The following is a 19,934-nucleotide window of genomic DNA, read 5'->3' as shown; positions in this document are numbered from 1 at the left end:
CCTTTCATTCCTAGGTGGTGGGCGAAGCCAAGAAACACGCAAACTTCTGCTGTTGGCTCGAGTTTTTTGTCTTTCTTTTGATCTAATCTTCTGTCCTTTAGGATATGAACGTAGCAGAGGCAACCGAATGGATGGAAGTGTTCTGCGTTTGGTGATGTGCCTGTAAACGCTTGGTAGCAACTGATGTTTGAGTTTCTGCTGGTAGGAAGGAATGCATTCTCGATCTCTGCGTTGTAATATATAGCGCTGAGCCAGAGATTTTTCGGAACGTTTGAGTGTACGATTGCCAATCTAGTCCTTGTATCTAACGAGTAGATTCCAGATTCAGCTCTTCCATTTTGCCAATGTTCATATGGTGCGCTTCTTTCTAGGTGGATGTTGTGCTTCTCGTACATCTTCAGTGATTTCTTTGAAACCATTTCGCTCCCATTGTCAACTCGAATCACTTTGGGGTAGACCCCATTGTTGAATCTCGTGACAACAAGTCGTAACGATTTCCTGTAACCTTTCTTGCTCGCTAAACCTACAGGCATCTTGAATCCTGAGAAGTCGTCTTTCCAGAGTTGGAGGTACTTTGCTCCTTCGATCGAGCGGACTCGATAGGAGCTCATATCCCCATGCAGCCTGTGAAATCTGACATCGGATCTTTTGTGTCTGAATTTTGGTAATGGAGCTGCCTTGGTTTTCGCTCTGCGGCATGTGTGACATGTCGGCAGGGGTGTCTTTGGATTGATTCTCTTCAATTCCTCCATGCCTTCGATGTTTTCTGCCAGTTGGAAAAGGTATTTCTTGCCGATGTGGTTGGTTCTTACGTGCCACTTGAGCAGAATCGCTGATGCTCTTGTTCCTTTGATGCGTTCTCCCGTTGAATATAGGTAAATATTCTTGAGATCTGACTTGTCATTCTTCAATTGTTCTTCGTATTCCTTGTCGTTTTCGTCAAGTTCTTCGATCGTTGTGTTTGTGAAGTCGTCAAAATCTGTAAATGATCTTGGGTCGTTGAGATACTCCTTGGTTTGCTGTTGAATCTCTTCCGTCGTGAATTGTCTTGCAGGTTCTAATGGAGTGTCGTCAGTAGTCATCAGCTCGTCATCGGAGCTGCTGCAACTGTCCAAGGTCTCTCCATTTTCACTGTCTGACTCTTCTGACGTGTCTAATTCAGGTCGTACATCTCGCATGCTGATAGGAAAGGTCTTCATGTGCGTGGGCTTGAAAGCTGTTGCCGAAGTTGTGCTCTCCCCCTGCATCGCAGCTTGGTAGATGTGGATGCTTCCCCCCCAACGAGGTACGCTCTCCAGTCTTGCGCCGTGGATGATCAGGTGGATTCTGCGTTTTGATGTACTTTGTGTATTTGTCGTATGTGTTGACTCCTTGATTGTTGCCGTGAGTGGTATTTCGCCTTCTTGAATTTCTCTGAGAATTGTGTCTTTATCCCAGATGGTTTTTGCTGATAGCTTGGAGATTATCTTATTGGTCTTCCTGTTGGGTCTTTGGATTTCGACGTACCATAGGTAGGTGCTTGGGCAGAAGTAGAAAGGTATAAATTCATTGTTGAGTGTAATGATTCCGTGTAGTCCTCCTTCTGGTTTACCTTTATGGATTATTGTATGACCACTATTTGTAATTCGCCAGATGGATAACAGGTTGATTTTGGCATTTTCGTCGTTGATTACTGTTGCTATAGTTGCAAATGCAAAACGTTTTCCTTCGACTGATGCTATCGTTCCTGCTAGAATTCCTCCGAGCGATGTATTGATCTTGCTGCCCCCCACGCCGGTGATCTCAGTTTTGTGTGTAAACGATCTCTGTAACCAACTTGGATTGCAGAGTACGCTTACAGTTGCACCTGAGTCGACAATAGCGTACAGGGACTCTTGTTGTTCTTTCGCTTTTAACGCGTGTAGGAAAACTTGATACCGATCAGTGTTCCTGATCAGTAGTCTGGGTATATGAAAGATGTATTCAAGGTACCATGGTTTTGAAACTTTTGAGAACAGAGCTGCATCAAGCTTGTGCAGTTGGGTCTCTTCAGTTTTCGACCTGGTATCACTTTGATATACAACATAATTTTTAGAACAGGGATACTCCTTGGGAGATTTATTCTTTCTAGAACTGCGTCCTAGTGTGCCTCGGAACGTCTCTTGTACGACTTCTTTCAGTCGTTTCGGAGGTGTTCGAGATGGGGACGGTTCATCGGATTCGTCTTCATCACTGCTAGGTGATTCTTGAACTGATTCTTGGGTTTCAGTTTGGTCGGTAGAGGTGGCTTCTTGCAGGGCTTTTGTGAGGTTCACGAGGACTTTCTTGTCGATGCTGACTGTTTGCTTGTATTTTGACTTCGGGTATTGTCCGCTCTCCTCGTTTGAACGGTTTGGGTTCGACGAGCGATGACTCTTGGCGGTAAATTTTGCGGATCTTCCTGCCCTTGTCTGAAAACCGGTTGAAATGCTTCCTGTGATCCTCTTCATGGTTGGCGCTGTTTTATTGCCAGTGGCTCTTTCTCCGATCCTAGATGCGTCATGCTCGCTGGTAGCATGACTGAGAGAAATCCTTGCTGGAAGTCGTTTTTCTTTGCAGATTTTGCATCCAGTAAAGTTTGCTTGTTGTTGTTTCCTGACTTTCTGTGGTGCATTGTTTTGTTTCATGGAGGCTGAAAACACGGCGTTCGCCTTTCGTTTCTGACCTGAATGATGTGCTTCTGTTGATTTCTTGCCAGGGCTTTCTTGTCCTGCTTGAAGGATAGGTATTGGGTGTTTCGTGCCTCTGGTAGTGAAGTTCATCATGTGTTGATGGAATTTCAAAAAATCTTCTATCTGGGGTTCTCCCTCGTAGAAGAAGTTTTCTTCCGTTGCGTTGCGATGGATTTGAGATGTTATCCAACTGCCTAGTTCTGCTTGAACGCCCGTTTCGTCGATTGCTCTGAGGTTGTCGATAACGTCTTTGAAAGCACGGGTGTAGATAAAAGTGCAGTCTTTGCCTTGTGAAGCAAATTTCTTCAAGGTCCTAACCACATTGGGGATGTAACTCTGGTAGTCTCCGTTGTAGATTACTGCTTGCTCTAGTTCTTTGAGATTGGCAAGTGTCTGTTCAGCTTTTGTTGCTTCGGTTGGCTTGTCTAGTCTTTTAAAGTCTGTCCATGCCTTGATCCCAGCTAAGCAAAGCTTTGTAGGAGTCTCAGGGGATTTGTGTTCTTCTTCCATGTGGGCTTTCAGAATCTGAATCCTGCCAGGGCATTGCATGTAGACAGTGTGGAGGATTTGCGTCAAAGCAGCATCTGCTTCTCGTACAAATTCTCTCCTTTTCTGTCTCATGTTTTCCTGTAATTCTTCTGACTGAGTATCTCTGATGGGAAAATGACAATCGAAGTAGGCTCTCATGTTTTCTGGATTCCCTTCAGAGTTGAGGTATGCATAGTATTGCCCTATCAACTCGAACTGTATAAAGTTCTCGATATCTGGGGCAAGTCTTTGCATATTCTCGGGTGTTACTGCTGTAATCATCGAGTCCTGAGGCTGATTGATTGGCGGCCATTGTAGACGGTATGGGGACATCTGTTCCTTTTAACGCGAGGCTCATAACCTGATGCGGGTATAGTCCAGCAACTGAGCGATAGTGCACTTAGGAGTAGAACAGATGAACAATGAAGCTAGATTTGTTTATGTACAGCAGTAAGAGAACACACGTCAATGTTCGTGCAATCCCATTCCGATGACGTGGCCAACGTCTAAGATGGGTTGCTTATATGTCGAGGTCAGGCTTAACCCGTAATACAGCAATGAGTAAACATGTGTATCGGTTTATACCAGCCTCATGCTTTCATCATACCAATGTGTTGTACGTACGTCTACGTCCAGTACACATCTTCGATTCTAGCATTATACACCTCGCCAGCGTACGTAGCCTCTTGCGACTACTCGCATGATGCTGCCATGTCCGTTACTGACGTAACGTCATGCGGGTGCAACATCAACTGGCACCTCCTTCTCAGGCTCCCTTCCTCTTTCCCAAAAATTTTCTTTTTGTAACAAGTAAGTCAAAGACAAAGACTCTCTCTAGAGCAAGTGTGCGCACGAAGATACCAATGACTTCCGCAACCAACCAAACAACTCAGATAACTCAGATCAGCTCCCAGATGATCTCCAACACTTTATTTCAACACCTGAAGCAGCAAGACCAACCACACAGCTTCCCTTCACACACACCACATCCTTCCTTCCCGCACTGCACGAGTAGGCTCCCCCTTGTCCCCCGCGCCTCTTCAATCCTTGCACCGCTTGCCAACACGTCGCGAGCCCAAGCTTCCAGATCACCTGAGTCCCAGACTAATCTCCAGCCCACATCCTTAGACGAGGCCGAGGTTGAGGAGGAGGAGGCCGGCCGGCCGCGGCGGCGGGGCTCGGATTGAACGACCGTCCGACAGGTGTGGCCGGTCAGAGTGTGTATATTCTCACTAAGTTGCTGTACACGCGCTGCCAACAACATCAGCCACCTTGTGCAGCAGATCATAGTAGTCTTTCAGGGGGCTCGACCAATGAGACGTTCTTTCGTCTCGTCTTACGCTCACGAGATGTAGTAGACATCTGACAATTCTGTCAATTGTGTCCACCGGCTGTTCTAGCTTGCCTCGATGCATCGCTTGTCTTGTTGAGTTTCCGTCCATTGGAAACGAGAATCTGTTCATACGTCAGTGTGTCCCTTGATGGACATCTTTCTGAATCTTTGTCATAGGTTCAAGAGGCAATCTTTCTTTTGATATGTGCGGGCCATTGCCTATCTGAAACTTGGGTGTGGTATTGACGTATCCCACAGCTTGTAGGCATGCCGAAATCTGTTTTTTTTTTTTCGCCCCCACTTTGTTAGCGAGACATGGAGAAATCAGAGTCGGCAAAGCACACGAACATCCCTGTTGTTCATCGCCAAGGGATTGCTCAAGGTTCGGCGGCCACGGAGCAGGCAAGGGAGGTCAACGTATTGTCATGTTCTGAAAAGGGTGCAGGGAGGTATCGTTGCTAGGGCTATGAATCTGAGGATATTGTCTGGTTCGACACACCCTTACAGCATCCCACCCCACCCTCCCAAATCACTGCAAGAAAGTTCGAAAACGGGGTAGGGTCGAGCTATCTCGGGGTAACGTGATCCCGTGATCAATCAGTAAAACTCATAATAATTATATAATTGTTTTCAAGGTGGGGGAGGAGTAAAATTGGTATAACACGTCCCATATCCTTCCGTCGACGAAGATCTCTTTCAACCTGAGCATCTCCTTCATACGCATCCCCTTCAACCTCAGTCCATGCGATCTCATTGATTGCTTCCTCATTTTACCAACATACATTTGTCTAAAGAAATCCAAACTGACGCCTGTGTCGTGTATGTATCGTGTAAAAGTGAGAACCCAGTGCTGCTGTCCTTGTATACATTTCCTCGCCCCCTATGGAATGCTTTTGCTCGACAACAAGCAGGCATAAAAGCGTTCTGATACTCAAACCAACATCACAGAATAACATCTAGCAAAATGATGAAACTGATTTTGCAATTAGGATAAGGAATTGGAATCTTGCCACAAATATGTTTCCAACCGTGCAAGTCTTCCCCCGTCGCAAGAATGGCGAGACACACCGCAATGGCGTCGTCAACCTCTCCTACTCCGACATCCTTAACCTCTTCCACCTCCGACAGGACCAGGCTGCCAAGGAGCTGGTATGCCCCTCCCCCTCCAAAAAAACTCTCGCAGATGGCCTCCGACTGACACTGCGCGTGCGTTCCAGGGCATCTCCATCACCGCGTTGAGGGGGGCGTGCAAGAGGCTGGGAGTACCCAAGTGGCCGTATCCTCGCCATCGCGACGACTCCGACCAAGCCTCAGACAGACCTGACCGCCCTCATCGCCCCCAGACAGGCGAGGAGGGGTCAGCCTCGAGCACCAGGCGGGTGTACTCCGCGGACACGCCGACCCTTGTGGACAGGAGAAGCCACGCGGGGTTGTCGGACTCGCGGTCAGAGGCCTCGGCCGGGTCAGCTCCAGACATCCCGTCAGACTCCGCGGCCTCAGGAAGCGAGCAGGAGGAAGCTTCTCGGTCTCACTCGCGCGCTGACGGAGACTTTGGGCTTGGCCAAGGCGGCCGGACAGAGGGAGTCGAGATGCTCAGCGAGCCCCCACCTTCAGACGCCAACGTCGCGAGCAGCGAGCCAGGGGAGGGCGGGCGGCTAGATCCGGCGTTTATCAGGTGGTTCTTGATCCAGAAGGACGAGTGCGGAGAGGACGATGAGCTGTAAGGGACGGGGACGGGGGTGTAAGATAGGAGGCAGATGACAAGCAGGGTTAAGGGGGTCAAACCAGTTAAAAGCTAGAAGAAGGAATGTTGCAGACGGGAGACATACGTTTTGATGATTATTTCCTGGATCTCGGTGATAGCAGACAGGATGGGTAATATGTCATGTTTTATTTGGGGAATATCATCACTGGAATAAATTTTTGTTATTGATTTTTGGCAGTTACAAAGTCGAAGGACACAATCTTTTATCTTACCCACTATAGAGCGAAGAACAAGGAAATGCGAACTCAGAGGGATTGATTACAGATGCCTGGCAGCAAACATAGAGCATTTTCACGCGAGCGTAATGGACAGGAAAGGGGACCAAGGGAAACACGAGGCGCAGCTCTTTTTTATAACGACAAAGTTTTCCTCGATGCAAGAAATCTCGTGTTGCTTGCTTTCTCAGGAAGCTTGGCAAGCATATCCGTGGAATTCACTGCAATAGACCAGATAGAATGCATGCTTGGTCTGACAATCATGATATCTGTATGCACACCTAGCTAGCTTGTTACCATCCGTTCACCGTTCCGCTCATCATGGTTGAGAGACGTGCACGATTGACTCTGAACTGTCATATGTATGCCACAACTCTAATGCCATGTGAATGATGCTCTAGCTGTCGGCCCCTTTCGGACCTCACTACTTCGCAAAGTTGCAATCATCCATCAATATGCTCCTTCTCGACATTGTTATAATGATCATGCTCGTTCCATTGGGTTTGGTTCGAATCCTGATGCTTTCTTGACTCCTCTTTTAAACCTGCTCGCTTCTGGTACCTTGTCGTCAGAGTGTCCGGTCGCCTCCCACCCCACTGTTGTTCCGAAGGGCTCGATGTAGACAAGTTTTGCCTTCTTCGAGTCTGTACCAAGGAGTCACAGCACATCTCCTCCGCCTTGTACACCCCTTATTCTCTCTACCCCATCATATTGTTATTTCCGGGGGTGGGTACTTTTTAACCCCTACGATATACCCCCTCCGAGAACCGTAAAAGTACCCTACCCCCAACTCTCTTTCAGCGCGCAACTCCGGTCAGCCTTCATAAAACTTCCACGGCCCCATGACTGTCGGCTACCCCCACCCCTTCAATCCTCCATCAGTCACCCATGACCCCCATAAGCGAGCCTAAGTCCAGTGGACCACAGGGGGTGCAAGGAGATATCTCCACCCCTTTGGGTCTTCTAGCCTTACAGAAAAAAGAGAAAAATGTTTTATATTCTCAATATTATAATAAATCAATAAATATCATTTTAGAATGGTGGTTAAACTCCTGATCTGTGGTAACGCAATCTGCAGGTCGGAAAAGGCCGATAACAACACGACCACCCAAGCATTACCCCGTGAAAGTCTATACTAATTCTTTAGCCAAGTATCTTTACTGGTACTTGAGTAGCTTCTTCCTTCACCACCCCTGGACGTTCACTGCCCCCACCCACTGCACCACTTGATCTTTTAGTGGCAGGTATAAGACTACCCCTGACTTACACCAACAGATGACCCTTTCACAGATATGGAAACCACCCCACCCATAGAGACGCCTATTTAACCCGTGTTCAGCAGTGACCGCGGCTCATTTTAGCTTCCTCCTCCTGTTTCCTTCTCGTCTTCCCAGTCCACGATGGGGCTGATCGCACAAGATGTTGGCTCGTTTCTTTTCGACTAAGCTGTGTCTCCCCTACTTCTCTTCGTTCTTTCTGCTCCTCCTCTAGCTAAAACTGTGAAAAGTCTTCCGTGCTTTTCAGAGCTTGAGTAACGATCCCTTTCACTCCTGACCTGCAGTGCTCCTTCCCTGGTGAATCTAGAAGCTGCATTGGTCGCAACTGCGCAACCCTCTTCCTGTTCTTCCCAACACAATGGGTTCCATCATTGCCGTATCCCGATCAAGTACTATAAAACTTGTAGCTTGATGTTCCCGACCGTGCAAGTCTTCCCCCGTCGCAAGAATGGCGAGACACACCGCAATGGCGTCGTCAACCTCTCCTACTCCGACATCCTTAACCTCTTCCACCTCCGACAGGACCAGGCTGCCAAGGAGCTGGTATGCCCCTCCCCCTCCAAAGAAACTCTCGCAGATGGCCTCCGACTGACACTGCGCGTGCGTTCCAGGGCATCTCCATCACCGCGTTGAGGGGGGCGTGCAAGAGGCTGGGAGTACCCAAGTGGCCGTATCCTCGCCATCGCGACGACTCCGACCAAGCCTCAGACAGACCTGACCGCCCTCATCGCCCCCAGACAGGCGAGGAGGGGTCAGCCTCGAGCACCAGGCGGGTGTACTCCGCGGACACGCCGACCCTTGTGGACAGGAGAAGCCACGCGGGGTTGTCGGACTCGCGGTCAGAGGCCTCGGCCGGGTCAGCTCCAGACATCCCGTCAGACTCCGCGGCCTCAGGAAGCGAGCAGGAGGAAGCTTCTCGGTCTCACTCGCGCGCTGACGGAGACTTTGGGCTTGGCCAAGGCGGCCGGACAGAGGGAGTCGAGATGCTCAGCGAGCCCCCACCTTCAGACGCCAACGTCGCGAGCAGCGAGCCAGGGGAGGGCGGGCGGCTAGATCCGGCGTTTATCAGGTGGTTCTTGATCCAGAAGGACGAGTGCGGAGAGGACGATGAGCTGTAAGGGACGGGGACGGGGGTGTAAGATAGGAGGCAGATGACAAGCAGGGTTAAGGGGGTCAAACCAGTTAAAAGCTAGAAGAAGGAATGTTGCAGACGGGAGACATACGTTTTGATGATTATTTCCTGGATCTCGGTGATAGCAGACAGGATGGGTAATATGTCATGTTTTATTTGGGGAATATCATCACTGGAATAAATTTTTGTTATTGATTTTTGGCAGTTACAAAGTCGAAGGACACAATCTTTTATCTTACCCACTATAGAGCGAAGAACAAGGAAATGCGAACTCAGAGGGATTGATTACAGATGCCTGGCAGCAAACATAGAGCATTTTCACGCGAGCGTAATGGACAGGAAAGGGGACCAAGGGAAACACGAGGCGCAGCTCTTTTTTATAACGACAAAGTTTTCCTCGATGCAAGAAATCTCGTGTTGCTTGCTTTCTCAGGAAGCTTGGCAAGCATATCCGTGGAATTCACTGCAATAGACCAGATAGAATGCATGCTTGGTCTGACAATCATGATATCTGTATGCACACCTAGCTAGCTTGTTACCATCCGTTCACCGTTCCGCTCATCATGGTTGAGAGACGTGCACGATTGACTCTGAACTGTCATATGTATGCCACAACTCTAATGCCATGTGAATGATGCTCTAGCTGTCGGCCCCTTTCGGACCTCACTACTTCGCAAAGTTGCAATCATCCATCAATATGCTCCTTCTCGACATTGTTATAATGATCATGCTCGTTCCATTGGGTTTGGTTCGAATCCTGATGCTTTCTTGACTCCTCTTTTAAACCTGCTCGCTTCTGGTACCTTGTCGTCAGAGTGTCCGGTCGCCTCCCACCCCACTGTTGTTCCGAAGGGCTCGATGTAGACAAGTTTTGCCTTCTTCGAGTCTGTACCAAGGAGTCACAGCACATCTCCTCCGCCTTGTACACCCCTTATTCTCTCTACCCCATCATATTGTTATTTCCGGGGGTGGGTACTTTTTAACCCCTACGATATACCCCCTCCGAGAACCGTAAAAGTACCCTACCCCCAACTCTCTTTCCCACCCCTTCAATCCTCCATCAGTCACCCATGACCCCCATAAGCGAGCCTAAGTCCAGTGGACCACAGGGGGTGCAAGGAGATATCTCCACCCCTTTGGGTCTTCTAGCCTTACAGAAAAAAGAGAAAAATGTTTTATATTCTCAATATTATAATAAATCAATAAATATCATTTTAGAATGGTGGTTAAACTCCTGATCTGTGGTAACGCAATCTGCAGGTCGGAAAAGGCCGATAACAACACGACCACCCAAGCATTACCCCGTGAAAGTCTATACTAATTCTTTAGCCAAGTATCTTTACTGGTACTTGAGTAGCTTCTTCCTTCACCACCCCTGGACGTTCACTGCCCCCACCCACTGCACCACTTGATCTTTTAGTGGCAGGTATAAGACTACCCCTGACTTACACCAACAGATGACCCTTTCACAGATATGGAAACCACCCCACCCATAGAGACGCCTATTTAACCCGTGTTCAGCAGTGACCGCGGCTCATTTTAGCTTCCTCCTCCTGTTTCCTTCTCGTCTTCCCAGTCCACGATGGGGCTGATCGCACAAGATGTTGGCTCGTTTCTTTTCGACTAAGCTGTGTCTCCCCTACTTCTCTTCGTTCTTTCTGCTCCTCCTCTAGCTAAAACTGTGAAAAGTCTTCCGTGCTTTTCAGAGCTTGAGTAACGATCCCTTTCACTCCTGACCTGCAGTGCTCCTTCCCTGGTGAATCTAGAAGCTGCATTGGTCGCAACTGCGCAACCCTCTTCCTGTTCTTCCCAACACAATGGGTTCCATCATTGCCGTATCCCGATCAAGTACTATAAAACTTGTAGCTTGATGTTCCCGACCGTGCAAGTCTTCCCCCGTCGCAAGAATGGCGAGACACACCGCAATGGCGTCGTCAACCTCTCCTACTCCGACATCCTTAACCTCTTCCACCTCCGACAGGACCAGGCTGCCAAGGAGCTGGTATGCCCCTCCCCCTCCAAAAAAACTCTCGCAGATGGCCTCCGACTGACACTGCGCGTGCGTTCCAGGGCATCTCCATCACCGCGTTGAGGGGGGCGTGCAAGAGGCTGGGAGTACCCAAGTGGCCGTATCCTCGCCATCGCGACGACTCCGACCAAGCCTCAGACAGACCTGACCGCCCTCATCGCCCCCAGGCAGGCGAGGAGGGGTCAGCCTCGAGCACCAGACGGGTGTACTCCGCGGACACGCCGACCCTTGTGGACAGGAGAAGCCACGCGGGGTTGTCGGACTCGCGGTCAGAGGCCTCGGCCGGGTCAGCTCCAGACATCCCGTCAGACTCCGCGGCCTCAGGAAGCGAGCAGGAGGAAGCTTCTCGGTCTCACTCGCGCGCTGACGGAGACTTTGGGCTTGGCCAAGGCGGCCGGACAGAGGGAGTCGAGATGCTCAGCGAGCCCCCACCTTCAGACGCCAACGTCGCGAGCAGCGAGCCAGGGGAGGGCGGGCGGCTAGATCCGGCGTTTATCAGGTGGTTCTTGATCCAGAAGGACGAGTGCGGAGAGGACGAGCTGTAAGACAGAACGGGGACGGGGGTGTAAGATAGGAGGCAGATGACAAGCAGGGTTAAGGGGGTCAGGCAAGTGTTGGGAGGGACAGAAGATCTACCGTTACTGGATTGACGATCATCCGCAAGCGTATCGTGAGGTAAATTTCAAGGGCAAGAAGGAGAATACGGACTCCTAGACGATGGTCAGTGCGCATTGATAGTGGAACTTGAACAAATAACTTCAAATCAAGTTTTTCTGTCTGTAGACAAGCAACTGAGAAGATTGTTATCGCACTCAGCAAGAAATGTTTTGATGAGAACCGTTGATACTAAATGACAAGAATACATGTGAATGAATGGGAAGTTAAGGCGTTAAGCGACCTTCGAATGACTAATAGAGTTATTTGGTTTGCTTTTCTGTTATGGGTGATATGATGTTGGTTGGCAAATTTCGTCTTGTCAAGTGTTCCCATTTGAATGCATATCTCGCTTTCTCCTACATGCCAGGTCGTGAGATCGGCATTTGTCTCCTTAAAAAACCATCTTCTCCTCCTTGGACCTGATTGCAAGCATGTTCGATGCAACTGTTGTTTTTGCTTTCTGTGTGTACCCAATCTTCTAAGAATGGCTGAAGACCTTCGAACTTAACGGTATCAGACGATTTTAAACAGATCTTTCCCATGTTCATTTACTCTACATCCTGAATTTCAGAATTGTTGGAAGTCCAAACAGCTACTTTGATGGCGTCGAACGAGCTGATAGTCATCCAATTACAAATTGTCGGAGCTCTCCACCATTACGGTGTCAGCTTCTCCATACCCTGATCCTATATGCACGTAAAGGTGCTCCTTGCACCTTGCATCGGTCGTATGGCGGATTCATCGTTGGATGGAGTACCTAGATTATTGTTATTTGTAATGCAGGATAGCCTGGGGGGATGTTCTCACCTGCTAAGACTTTCGGCGATCTGGGAGACAGCGGGTAGGGATAGTTCAATACATGGGATTGGAGGGAGAGATCTGCTACCGCACTGTATGGCGATACAGTGTCCAGGTACTTGAGAGCCTATGGGAACTATCGTCAAGGGAATCTATGCATGATTATCAAGCTCGTACTTGCTCATATGAAGCTGACTGTAGTAATGACTCGTTCTCTGTGTGCAGCAATCGAACTTGATCTGTAGCTGTACGCAACTGTTGTTGGAGAGATGCAGTTTTCGCATGTAGATCCCGGATCAAATCTCGAGGAATAGTAGCCTTTGGCGGTTTTCTTAATGGATAGTGGTTTCCGCCTTTTTGATCACTTGGAGTCGTGTTTTCGGAGTACTTGCTGACCAATCGCCTCTGGCTGGGAGTAAGTGTGTCATTAGTGTCTCGAGGGCGATCGTGGTCCAAAGGATACGACTTTCCAGCGCTGGGGGATTCAGAAAAGTCTGGACGGTTCGACACAGGAGCCTCCAACCTCGAAGAAAACTCGTTCCACATGCAAGGATCCAACGAACCAGCCTTTTAAATTCCCATGTCCCATCCTCTTGCTTCTTCCAAGCACCTCCTCTCCCTCCCTCTGTCCGCTCCTCCACGTCGCCCCACCATCCTTGTCGGACTCGGGTGTCGGAGTGACCGTTTGACCGTGGCCAACTTTTAGTCAACACAATGTATCTTTTAGTTAATATCTGAAGAACCCGTGGCTTACTACTTGACTAAAACTTGATTCCCACACAAGCAGGCGTGTAAGGGGGCAGCAATTATTGATTAGGTAATTTTGAAGTGTATTTTACACTGCCTTTTCTTTATCGGGCCTGTGCACAATGAGCGAGAAGCGGCCGCTGGACAAGGAGAGGTAAACGACATGGCCATCTCGATCAACAAGGAAGCAAGCAGAAGCCAGCAGACAGCAGACAGCAGACAGCAGACAGCAGACAGCAAGACCACTCAAAGCAAGAAAATCATGGACAATCTTGGAATGTGGGCAGAGAGGTTGAGGAGATAGGGTGAGGGTGAGTGCGGAGATGGCGAATGTACGTGAGAAGAAACACGAAAGGAAATGATCCGGAGTAGAAGTAGCGAACTTGACATCACATAACATGTTTCGTCCTCCACAGCAACAATGGCCCGAACAAGAAGCGGAAGGAAGGGGTAGGTTCTGAGCAGCTCGACGTGAAAGATGGTAGCCAACTGCAGCGATACGTCCAGGTGAATCCTTGTGTGTTCCCTGCAGCTGACCATCCTCCTGCAAGATCCTCGGGACCGACTCGAGCGACTGCTGCCCATCCATCCTCGTCGTCACAGAGGCTTGCAGGATCGTCTTCAATGCCGGCGACGGTTTACAGGCACAGCAAGTAGCGCCGATGCGGCCATGGCTTACCTTCAGCACAGAGGCTCTGTTCCCAGTACCAAGTGCGGCTGAACAAGCTGGAGCACCTGTTCCTCACAGAGCTACATGCTGACACGCTGGGAGGGCTGTTGGGGATGTGAGCATGGCGCTCATGACGATGGGCTCAGCTGACTTGCCAGCTCGCAGGTACCTGACGCTGTCTGACTCGGGAGTGAAGAAACTTTCTGTCCACGGGCCGAGGGGGGTTACGCATTTCCTGAGATCAGGTGGCAGGTGGTGGGGGCTGGGAAGGAGGGAGGGAGGGAGGGAGGGAGGGAGACAGAGACAGAGACAGAGACAGAGAGAGGAGGAGGAGGAGGAGGAATGACCGGGTGAGGATACAGGGAAGGGGTTTTGTGAGAACAGGCCAGAAAGTGAGCTGGTTCCTGTTGAGATCCCGTCGGGCGATGTGCAACCTGTAGTCCTCGATCATGTCTCGATCCTTCCTCTCCCGACAAGTGAGGTTGAGAAGAGCGAGAGGTCAGAAGGGAAGCTAGTGATTGCTCCTCCTTATCCTCTGCCAGCAGGGTCGAGGGTGTGAAGGAAGAGAGTGACGGAGAGGGGGAAGAGGCTGATGGCAAGAAGAAGAGGAACTTTGTCCCCTCCTCTACACTTGCAGTCAGCTACCTGTTGAGGTTCGCAGACGAAGCAGGAAGGATGGATGTCAACAAGGCACTCTCCCTGGGTATCCTCCTCCCCTTCCTCCTCCAGCAGCCTCCCCATCCTGACGTGCCCTAGGTGTACCCAAAGGTCCCCTCCTGGGACAGCTCAAGGCGGGAAAGGTTCGGAGGAGCATTTCGCTGTGTGGAGTGATCGTTGATTCCTGCAGTCTGTGACCTTGACCTGCGGGACGATTGTTGAGCCGCAGGACTGTGTTGAAGACGCCGTAGAGGTAATTGTGCTCTCCTGCTGCCACTTTTTCTCCTCCTCCTCCTCCTCCTCCTCCTCCTCCTCCTCCTCCTCCTCCTCCTCCTCCCCTTCCTCCTCCCCTTCTTCCTTCCTCTTCTCCTTACTCTCGTTTGTCCTCGTCTTGGTCCTCATTGCTGTCATTCTGATCCTTTGCCTTAACGCATGGATTGTTTTAATCGTCGAATCGTTTGTCAGGGCCCTCTGATCGGCATCTGGTTTTGTCCGGACGTCAGCTCCATCACAAAGCTCGCAGAAAGGATGAAAGTCGGCGAAGTACCTCCTCCTCCTCTCAAGAGCCCTCACACTAGGTCTTCCTCTTTACCTTCCTCCTCTCTTTTCACCCGCTCCCTTCTCTCCTCCCTCGCACTTCTGTCCTCGTCCTCCTCCTCACTTTCCGACATTGCCTTGCTCCCGTTCTTCTCCATCTGTGGAATACTGTGACTCCCAAGTCAGCAAACCCAAGAAGAAGAAGCTTGCTCTTGTGATTCACATGTCTTCGAATCATGTATGAGAGTCCGAGCCCGTGATGTCGGTCTGTGAATGGGATGGTGAAGACAAGGAGAGGATGTTTTTCGTTGAGATGACAATCTTTCTGTTGATGACGACTACGAGAAATGATGATGATGATGATGATGATGATGATGATGATGATGATGATGATGATGATGATGATAAGTAGGGGGAGCAGGAGGAATATGAAGATAATGAGGGAAAGAGTGACGAAGAAGCGGAGGGTAACAAATTGCCAGATCTTGTTACACGAGACCTACAAACAGCTTGTTGAAGAATTCTGTGAGAACGATGCAAAGCACGTGATTCTCAACAGGTCAGCACAACTACGACTTTGGACCCAATCTGATATGAAATGTCTGAGAAGTTGTGTCGGAGAAGACAACCCTGTCTTTCCCAGCCACACACAGATTATCTGTCAGCTCAACAAGGTTTCTCCAGTTTTCTTTCCTATTCCAAAAGGTGTTCTTGTTGTGATTGTGAGGTTGGATGTGCTCATGTGATTTCGTCAGACAGTGAGAAGAAGGTCGAGCAGAGAATGCAAGCTCTGGATCAGATCAAGAGATGTGATTGGAGTACCAGTGATGTCAACAAAAATCTCTGGCCAGCTTCCATCATGCTCAAGTTTGGCATCAAACCGGGTGAGGAGAGGGCAGTGACAAAAACTAGAAGAGAAATGTTGTTATGAGCCAGTGATGAGTTGTTTTGTGAAACAGCAAAGTACTCCGGGTTGTATCACTATGATCCATCAGTCCAACTCAAGAGCGTGTCCACTGAGATTGATGATGAAATAATTTGCAAACAAACAACAGCTGCCACAAACATTCCTCCGTCACTGCAATCAATATCAAGGTCGAGCTGTCAGCCACCAGTCATTGTGTAATGACACAAATGCAGGCAATCTGCAGAAGTTTTGATCCTTGGGACCGCTGCTTCACTCCCGGTGATGTTGATCCTTCGTCAGAAACAGGGTCTTGACCAATGGTACACGTAGGGGAAGTACAGAAACGTTAGCGCGATCTTTGTAGATCTGTTCGACAGGTTACTTTAGTCACGCTACCCCCTCCCCCCTCCCCCATCCATTCCCCCCACCCTCTACCTGCTTTTCCCCTTCTCGTCCTCATCTCTCCCATCCTGCTGTGCTACCCTTGCCGCTGTAATTGTATTCTCGAAGATGCTTTTCTCATTTCATCACTTTCAGGGGGGGGATTTTGCTTGACTGCGGAGAAGGGACCTTGGGACAACTGGCTAGATTGTGAGAAGTTCTGTTTGTGAATCATTCTAGTTTGAACTCATCTGCACATCTTAATGAAGATGATGACGATGACAATGATGATGACGATGATTTCCTGATGATTTGCTGATGTTTTGTTTGAATGCTCCCTACCTTCGAATTCTCAACAAATTCCTAAAATCCTACCTGCATGCGTGTGTCTCGATCTTCATGTTTGACTTGTCGTCATGTTTGACTTGTCTTGACAGTTATGGAGATGAGGAGCTGCGGGAAATAATCGCAAAGACGAAATGCGTTTGGATCAGCCACATGCATGCCGACCATCATCTTGGTGAGCTGCTTTAACTTCAAATGTGTCAACTTCAAATGTGCTGCTTTAACTTCAAATGTGTCAACTTCAAATGTGCTGCTTTAACTTCAAATGTGTTAACCTCGAATGGCCTGTGTCAACTTGAGACGTTTTTGACCTGCTGCAACTCAATTCTGATCATCATCATCATCATCATCATCATCATCATCATCATCATCATCATCATCATCATCATCATCATCATCATCATCATCATCATCATCATCATCATCATCATCGGTGTCGTCGTAGTCGTCGTCGTTCTTACACATCATGATCAACCCCCACAAGATCAATGCAACATACATATCAACATTGCTTCTTAAAGTTGTGTCAGGACTTCTTCGCATTTTGAGCCATCACAAGAAATTATCACAAGGTTTTCCCTTTCATGACATGTTCTCGTACATCTCACAACCAGTAGATTGCAAACCCATCACAGTCATCGGACCCCCAGCACTCCGCAAGTGGCTGAGGTGACTTCGTGAAAACATGGCAAGAACACTGAAGGAAATTGTTGGCCAGATCCTACCAGAAGATCGAAGACATTGAATTTGATTTCATCTTCAATGCTGACATCCGTCATTCTCTCATCGTACTTCCATCTACTCTCACATGTTTACATTTACAAGTCGTTGCAGTGGTCAGAAAATCATCGACTTGCTCCTCTTGCTGCTACGGTGAGGTCTTCTCTTCAAAGTTGTTTCTGGTTGCCAACTCCGGCATCCTCCCCGCTGCATCCCTCCTCCTCCTCCTCCTCCTCCTCCTCCTCCTCCTCCTCCCCATCCCCTTCCCTCTCCTCTCCTACCTCCCCCTCCTTCTTCGTCCTCCTCCTGGTACTCGTACTCCTTTTCCTCTTCGTCCCCTTCCTCCACCTATCCCTCACTGTCTTCCTGCCTTCACAGTTGGGAGTTCGCATTTCATCCGTTCAAGTCAACCACTCGTGCAGGTCCTCCTCCTCTGTTCCTCTTCCGACATCCTTCCCCCTCGTTCCCCCTTCCTCTCTTCCCCCCTCCTTTCCACCCTCTCTCCCTCTCTCCCTCTCCCTCCCTGTCTACCTCCCTTCATCCCCGTCTTCCTTTCTTCCCCTCTCCTCCCCACCCTCCCTCTTCCACTCTCTCCTCCACCTTTTCTCGCTCCCTCTGACTATTTCTTGCCTTCAGAGATGCATGTGGTGTCGTTCTAGAAAGTACAACACAACCTTCATGGAAGATTGTAACCCCGACACTGACTGTCTTTTCCAACTTCGTTGATGTTGTTTGACAGGTTTACAGCGGAGATACTAGACCTTGCAAGGAGCTTGTGAGCGCAGGTGAAATGTTCTTCGATCTCAACGGGGCTGACAAACTCTTCAACAGGATGCGATGCTACTCTACTGATTCACGAGGCTACACATGAGAACAAGCTTCAAGACGACGCCAGGTCATGCCCGCCCACTGTTGACTTACTCCCGACCATGTTTAAAGTTGTCCATGATATGTTTGTTTTCTTCCTTGCACCTTTGAACATGTCCCTGATATGTTTGAATTGGTTCCTTGCATCTTTGAGCCTGTCCCTGACATGCTCGAAAGGTTCAAGAAGCATTCAACGACGCAGGAAGCTCTGAATGTTGGACAACATCACAACCCCCTCCCTGCAGTCTTCCTGCTCCTCTTCTTCTGCCCTTCTTCCTCCTTCCTTCACCCCCTTGTCCCTCTCCTTCACCCTCTCACTGTCCCGTCTCTTGCTACAGTCAGCTACTTCCATCCCCACTCTCTTAATCTCTCACTCTTTTCTCTTGTCACTCCTCTCTACAAACATCTCATGTATTCATGCAGCCTCTGACTTTCATACAGATTGCAAAAGACATGAATGCTTTTCGCACCATTCTCACGCATTTTTCCCAGAGATACCCTAAGGTTCCTCTCCTAACAGAGGTGTTTCTCATTCAACTTCCAATCCTCCTCCTCCTCCTCCTCCTGCCCTCTTCTCTCGCCTTTACTTTCTCAATCTTCTGCTGCTCCTGATCTCCTTCCAGTTCTCCTCCTCATCTAACGCTGTCGCCGCGTTCGACCTCATGCGTGTAAACCTTGCGGACCTTCCCATGCTTCCCTCCATCCTCGACCCAGTCTACCGCCTGAGTTTGAGGTACACTTCCTCCTCCTCCTCCTCCTCCTCATCATCATCATCATCATCATCATCATCATCGCCGTCATCGTCATCGTCATCGTCATCGTCATCTTCATCATCATCACCATCTTCATCATCATCACTCTCCCCCCCATTCTCCTCCTCCTCGCTCTCTCTCCTCGCTCCTCTCTTTCCACCCTCTTTCTCCCTCCTCCCTCCTTGTGCTCTTTCCCATTCTTCTTTCTCTCTTGATCTCTTGATCTCCTCTGGCTGTTCGTCATTGCCTCGGCTCGTCTCATCCCAACTTCTTCCATCCTGCCGCCCCTCTCTCTTCTCACCAAGTTGTAGGGAAAGATGGAACGAGGACGCAGAGGAAACATAAAGCAAGACAATGAGGAGAGTGCTCTATCGGTTTTCATCGTCGTTGAAATTCTCTGCTCCTCATCCGATTCACTTCCTCTTCTTCTCCTCCTCGCCCTCGCGCGCAGCAGCCAACCAGAACATCATGAGCAAGTAAATATTCACACTGACAGGCAGGCCGTCACTCGTCGCCCCCCTCCCTCTCCCCGCCTTCTCCTCAGATACCTCGACAGGAACGCGAGGTGAACTAGGCCGAAGACAAGACTGCCGAGGACCGAGCAGAGGGCTGCGAGTGAGGATGAGGACGAGAAAAGCAAGATGAGGGGAAAGAGAGGTTGGCGGCAAGGAGAAGGGAAGGACAGCAGGAGCAGGAGAACGAGCACGAGCACGAGGATGGAAGGGAAAAGAGATCAAAGGGGAGGTGCTCGAGGTTTTCGATCGCACCAGGTGTCGACAGAGGAGCAAGAAGTAGAGGAAGAGCTCCAGTGAGGACCATGAGAAGGAAGAAGAAAATCTCCTGCGAGTTGATCCATAAGAGCAAGTTCCCACCTGAACCCTCCTCCCCCTCCCACCTGCTCTCTACACTCCTCCTTCCCTCCCTCCC

At 49.5% G+C, this 19,934-nt stretch overlaps 6 protein-coding genes across 6 annotated transcripts in view; 4 read left to right on the top strand and 2 right to left on the bottom strand.

Annotated features, from left to right (window-relative positions):
* Positions 1-5,568: 5,568 nt before the first annotated feature.
* On the top strand, positions 5,569-6,275 carry GUITHDRAFT_113848 (hypothetical protein; the record flags this gene model as incomplete). The annotated part of the gene is made up of 2 exons (XM_005827033.1): positions 5,569-5,700; positions 5,769-6,275. The coding sequence occupies 2 exons, from the start codon at positions 5,569-5,571 to the stop codon at positions 6,273-6,275; spliced, it is 639 nt and encodes a 212-aa protein (XP_005827090.1).
* A 1,944-nt stretch (positions 6,276-8,219) lies between these two features.
* GUITHDRAFT_113847 (hypothetical protein) lies at positions 8,220-8,926 on the top strand (the record flags this gene model as incomplete). The annotated part of the gene is made up of 2 exons (XM_005827032.1): positions 8,220-8,351; positions 8,420-8,926. The coding sequence occupies 2 exons, from the start codon at positions 8,220-8,222 to the stop codon at positions 8,924-8,926; spliced, it is 639 nt and encodes a 212-aa protein (XP_005827089.1).
* A 1,884-nt stretch (positions 8,927-10,810) lies between these two features.
* Positions 10,811-11,514, top strand: GUITHDRAFT_113846 (hypothetical protein; the record flags this gene model as incomplete). The annotated part of the gene is made up of 2 exons (XM_005827031.1): positions 10,811-10,942; positions 11,011-11,514. 2 exons carry the CDS (start codon positions 10,811-10,813, stop codon positions 11,512-11,514), a joined length of 636 nt encoding a protein of 211 aa, XP_005827088.1.
* A 642-nt stretch (positions 11,515-12,156) lies between these two features.
* On the bottom strand, positions 12,157-13,102 carry GUITHDRAFT_154242 (hypothetical protein). Its single transcript, XM_005827030.1, has 3 exons — positions 12,602-13,102; positions 12,434-12,551; positions 12,157-12,383 (listed from the first exon to the last, which is right to left on the bottom strand). Exons 1-3 carry the CDS (start codon positions 12,968-12,970, stop codon positions 12,313-12,315), a joined length of 558 nt encoding a protein of 185 aa, XP_005827087.1. The 5' UTR covers positions 12,971-13,102; the 3' UTR covers positions 12,157-12,312.
* A 399-nt stretch (positions 13,103-13,501) lies between these two features.
* On the top strand, positions 13,502-16,857 carry GUITHDRAFT_113844 (hypothetical protein; the record flags this gene model as incomplete). Its single annotated transcript, XM_005827029.1, has 19 exons — positions 13,502-13,539; positions 13,588-13,678; positions 13,723-13,807; positions 13,857-13,956; positions 14,007-14,093; positions 14,226-14,339; positions 14,387-14,544; positions 14,598-14,641; positions 14,689-14,751; positions 14,964-15,076; positions 15,222-15,273; positions 15,518-15,594; positions 15,679-15,740; positions 15,791-15,919; positions 15,995-16,130; positions 16,176-16,221; positions 16,273-16,319; positions 16,480-16,533; positions 16,761-16,857. 19 exons carry the CDS (start codon positions 13,502-13,504, stop codon positions 16,855-16,857), a joined length of 1,593 nt encoding a protein of 530 aa, XP_005827086.1.
* Positions 16,858-19,377: 2,520 nt separating this feature from the next.
* The window catches only part of GUITHDRAFT_154241 (hypothetical protein), a 1,715-nt gene continuing 1,158 nt past the window's right edge, over positions 19,378-19,934 (bottom strand). Inside the window, exons 4-6 of the mRNA XM_005827028.1 lie at positions 19,775-19,847; positions 19,556-19,616; positions 19,378-19,496 (exon numbers count right to left, since the gene is read on the bottom strand). Coding sequence (XP_005827085.1) covers positions 19,421-19,496; positions 19,556-19,616; positions 19,775-19,847 — 210 coding nt within the window. The 3' untranslated portion in view covers positions 19,378-19,420. The remainder of the gene's footprint in view (positions 19,497-19,555; positions 19,617-19,774; positions 19,848-19,934) is intronic.

The sequence above is a fragment of the Guillardia theta genome (genome assembly GCF_000315625.1).
Source record: "Guillardia theta CCMP2712 unplaced genomic scaffold GUITHscaffold_70, whole genome shotgun sequence".
NCBI lineage: Eukaryota > Cryptophyceae > Pyrenomonadales > Geminigeraceae > Guillardia > Guillardia theta.
This window is presented reverse-complemented; position numbering and strand designations above follow the sequence as displayed.

Bases quoted from the DNA above. Each gene is read 5' to 3' on its own strand.
- GUITHDRAFT_154242 (XM_005827030.1), bottom strand. From the start codon at position 12,970: ATGTGGAACGAGTTTTCTTCGAGGTTGGAGGCTCCTGTGTCGAACCGT. The intron at 12,552-12,601 runs GTACGAGCTTGA...TAGTTCCCATAG, and splicing joins AGTCAGCTTCATATGAGCAA to GCTCTCAAGTACCTGGACAC. The intron at 12,384-12,433 runs GTGAGAACATCC...ACAATAATCTAG, and splicing joins ATCGCCGAAAGTCTTAGCAG to GTACTCCATCCAACGATGAA.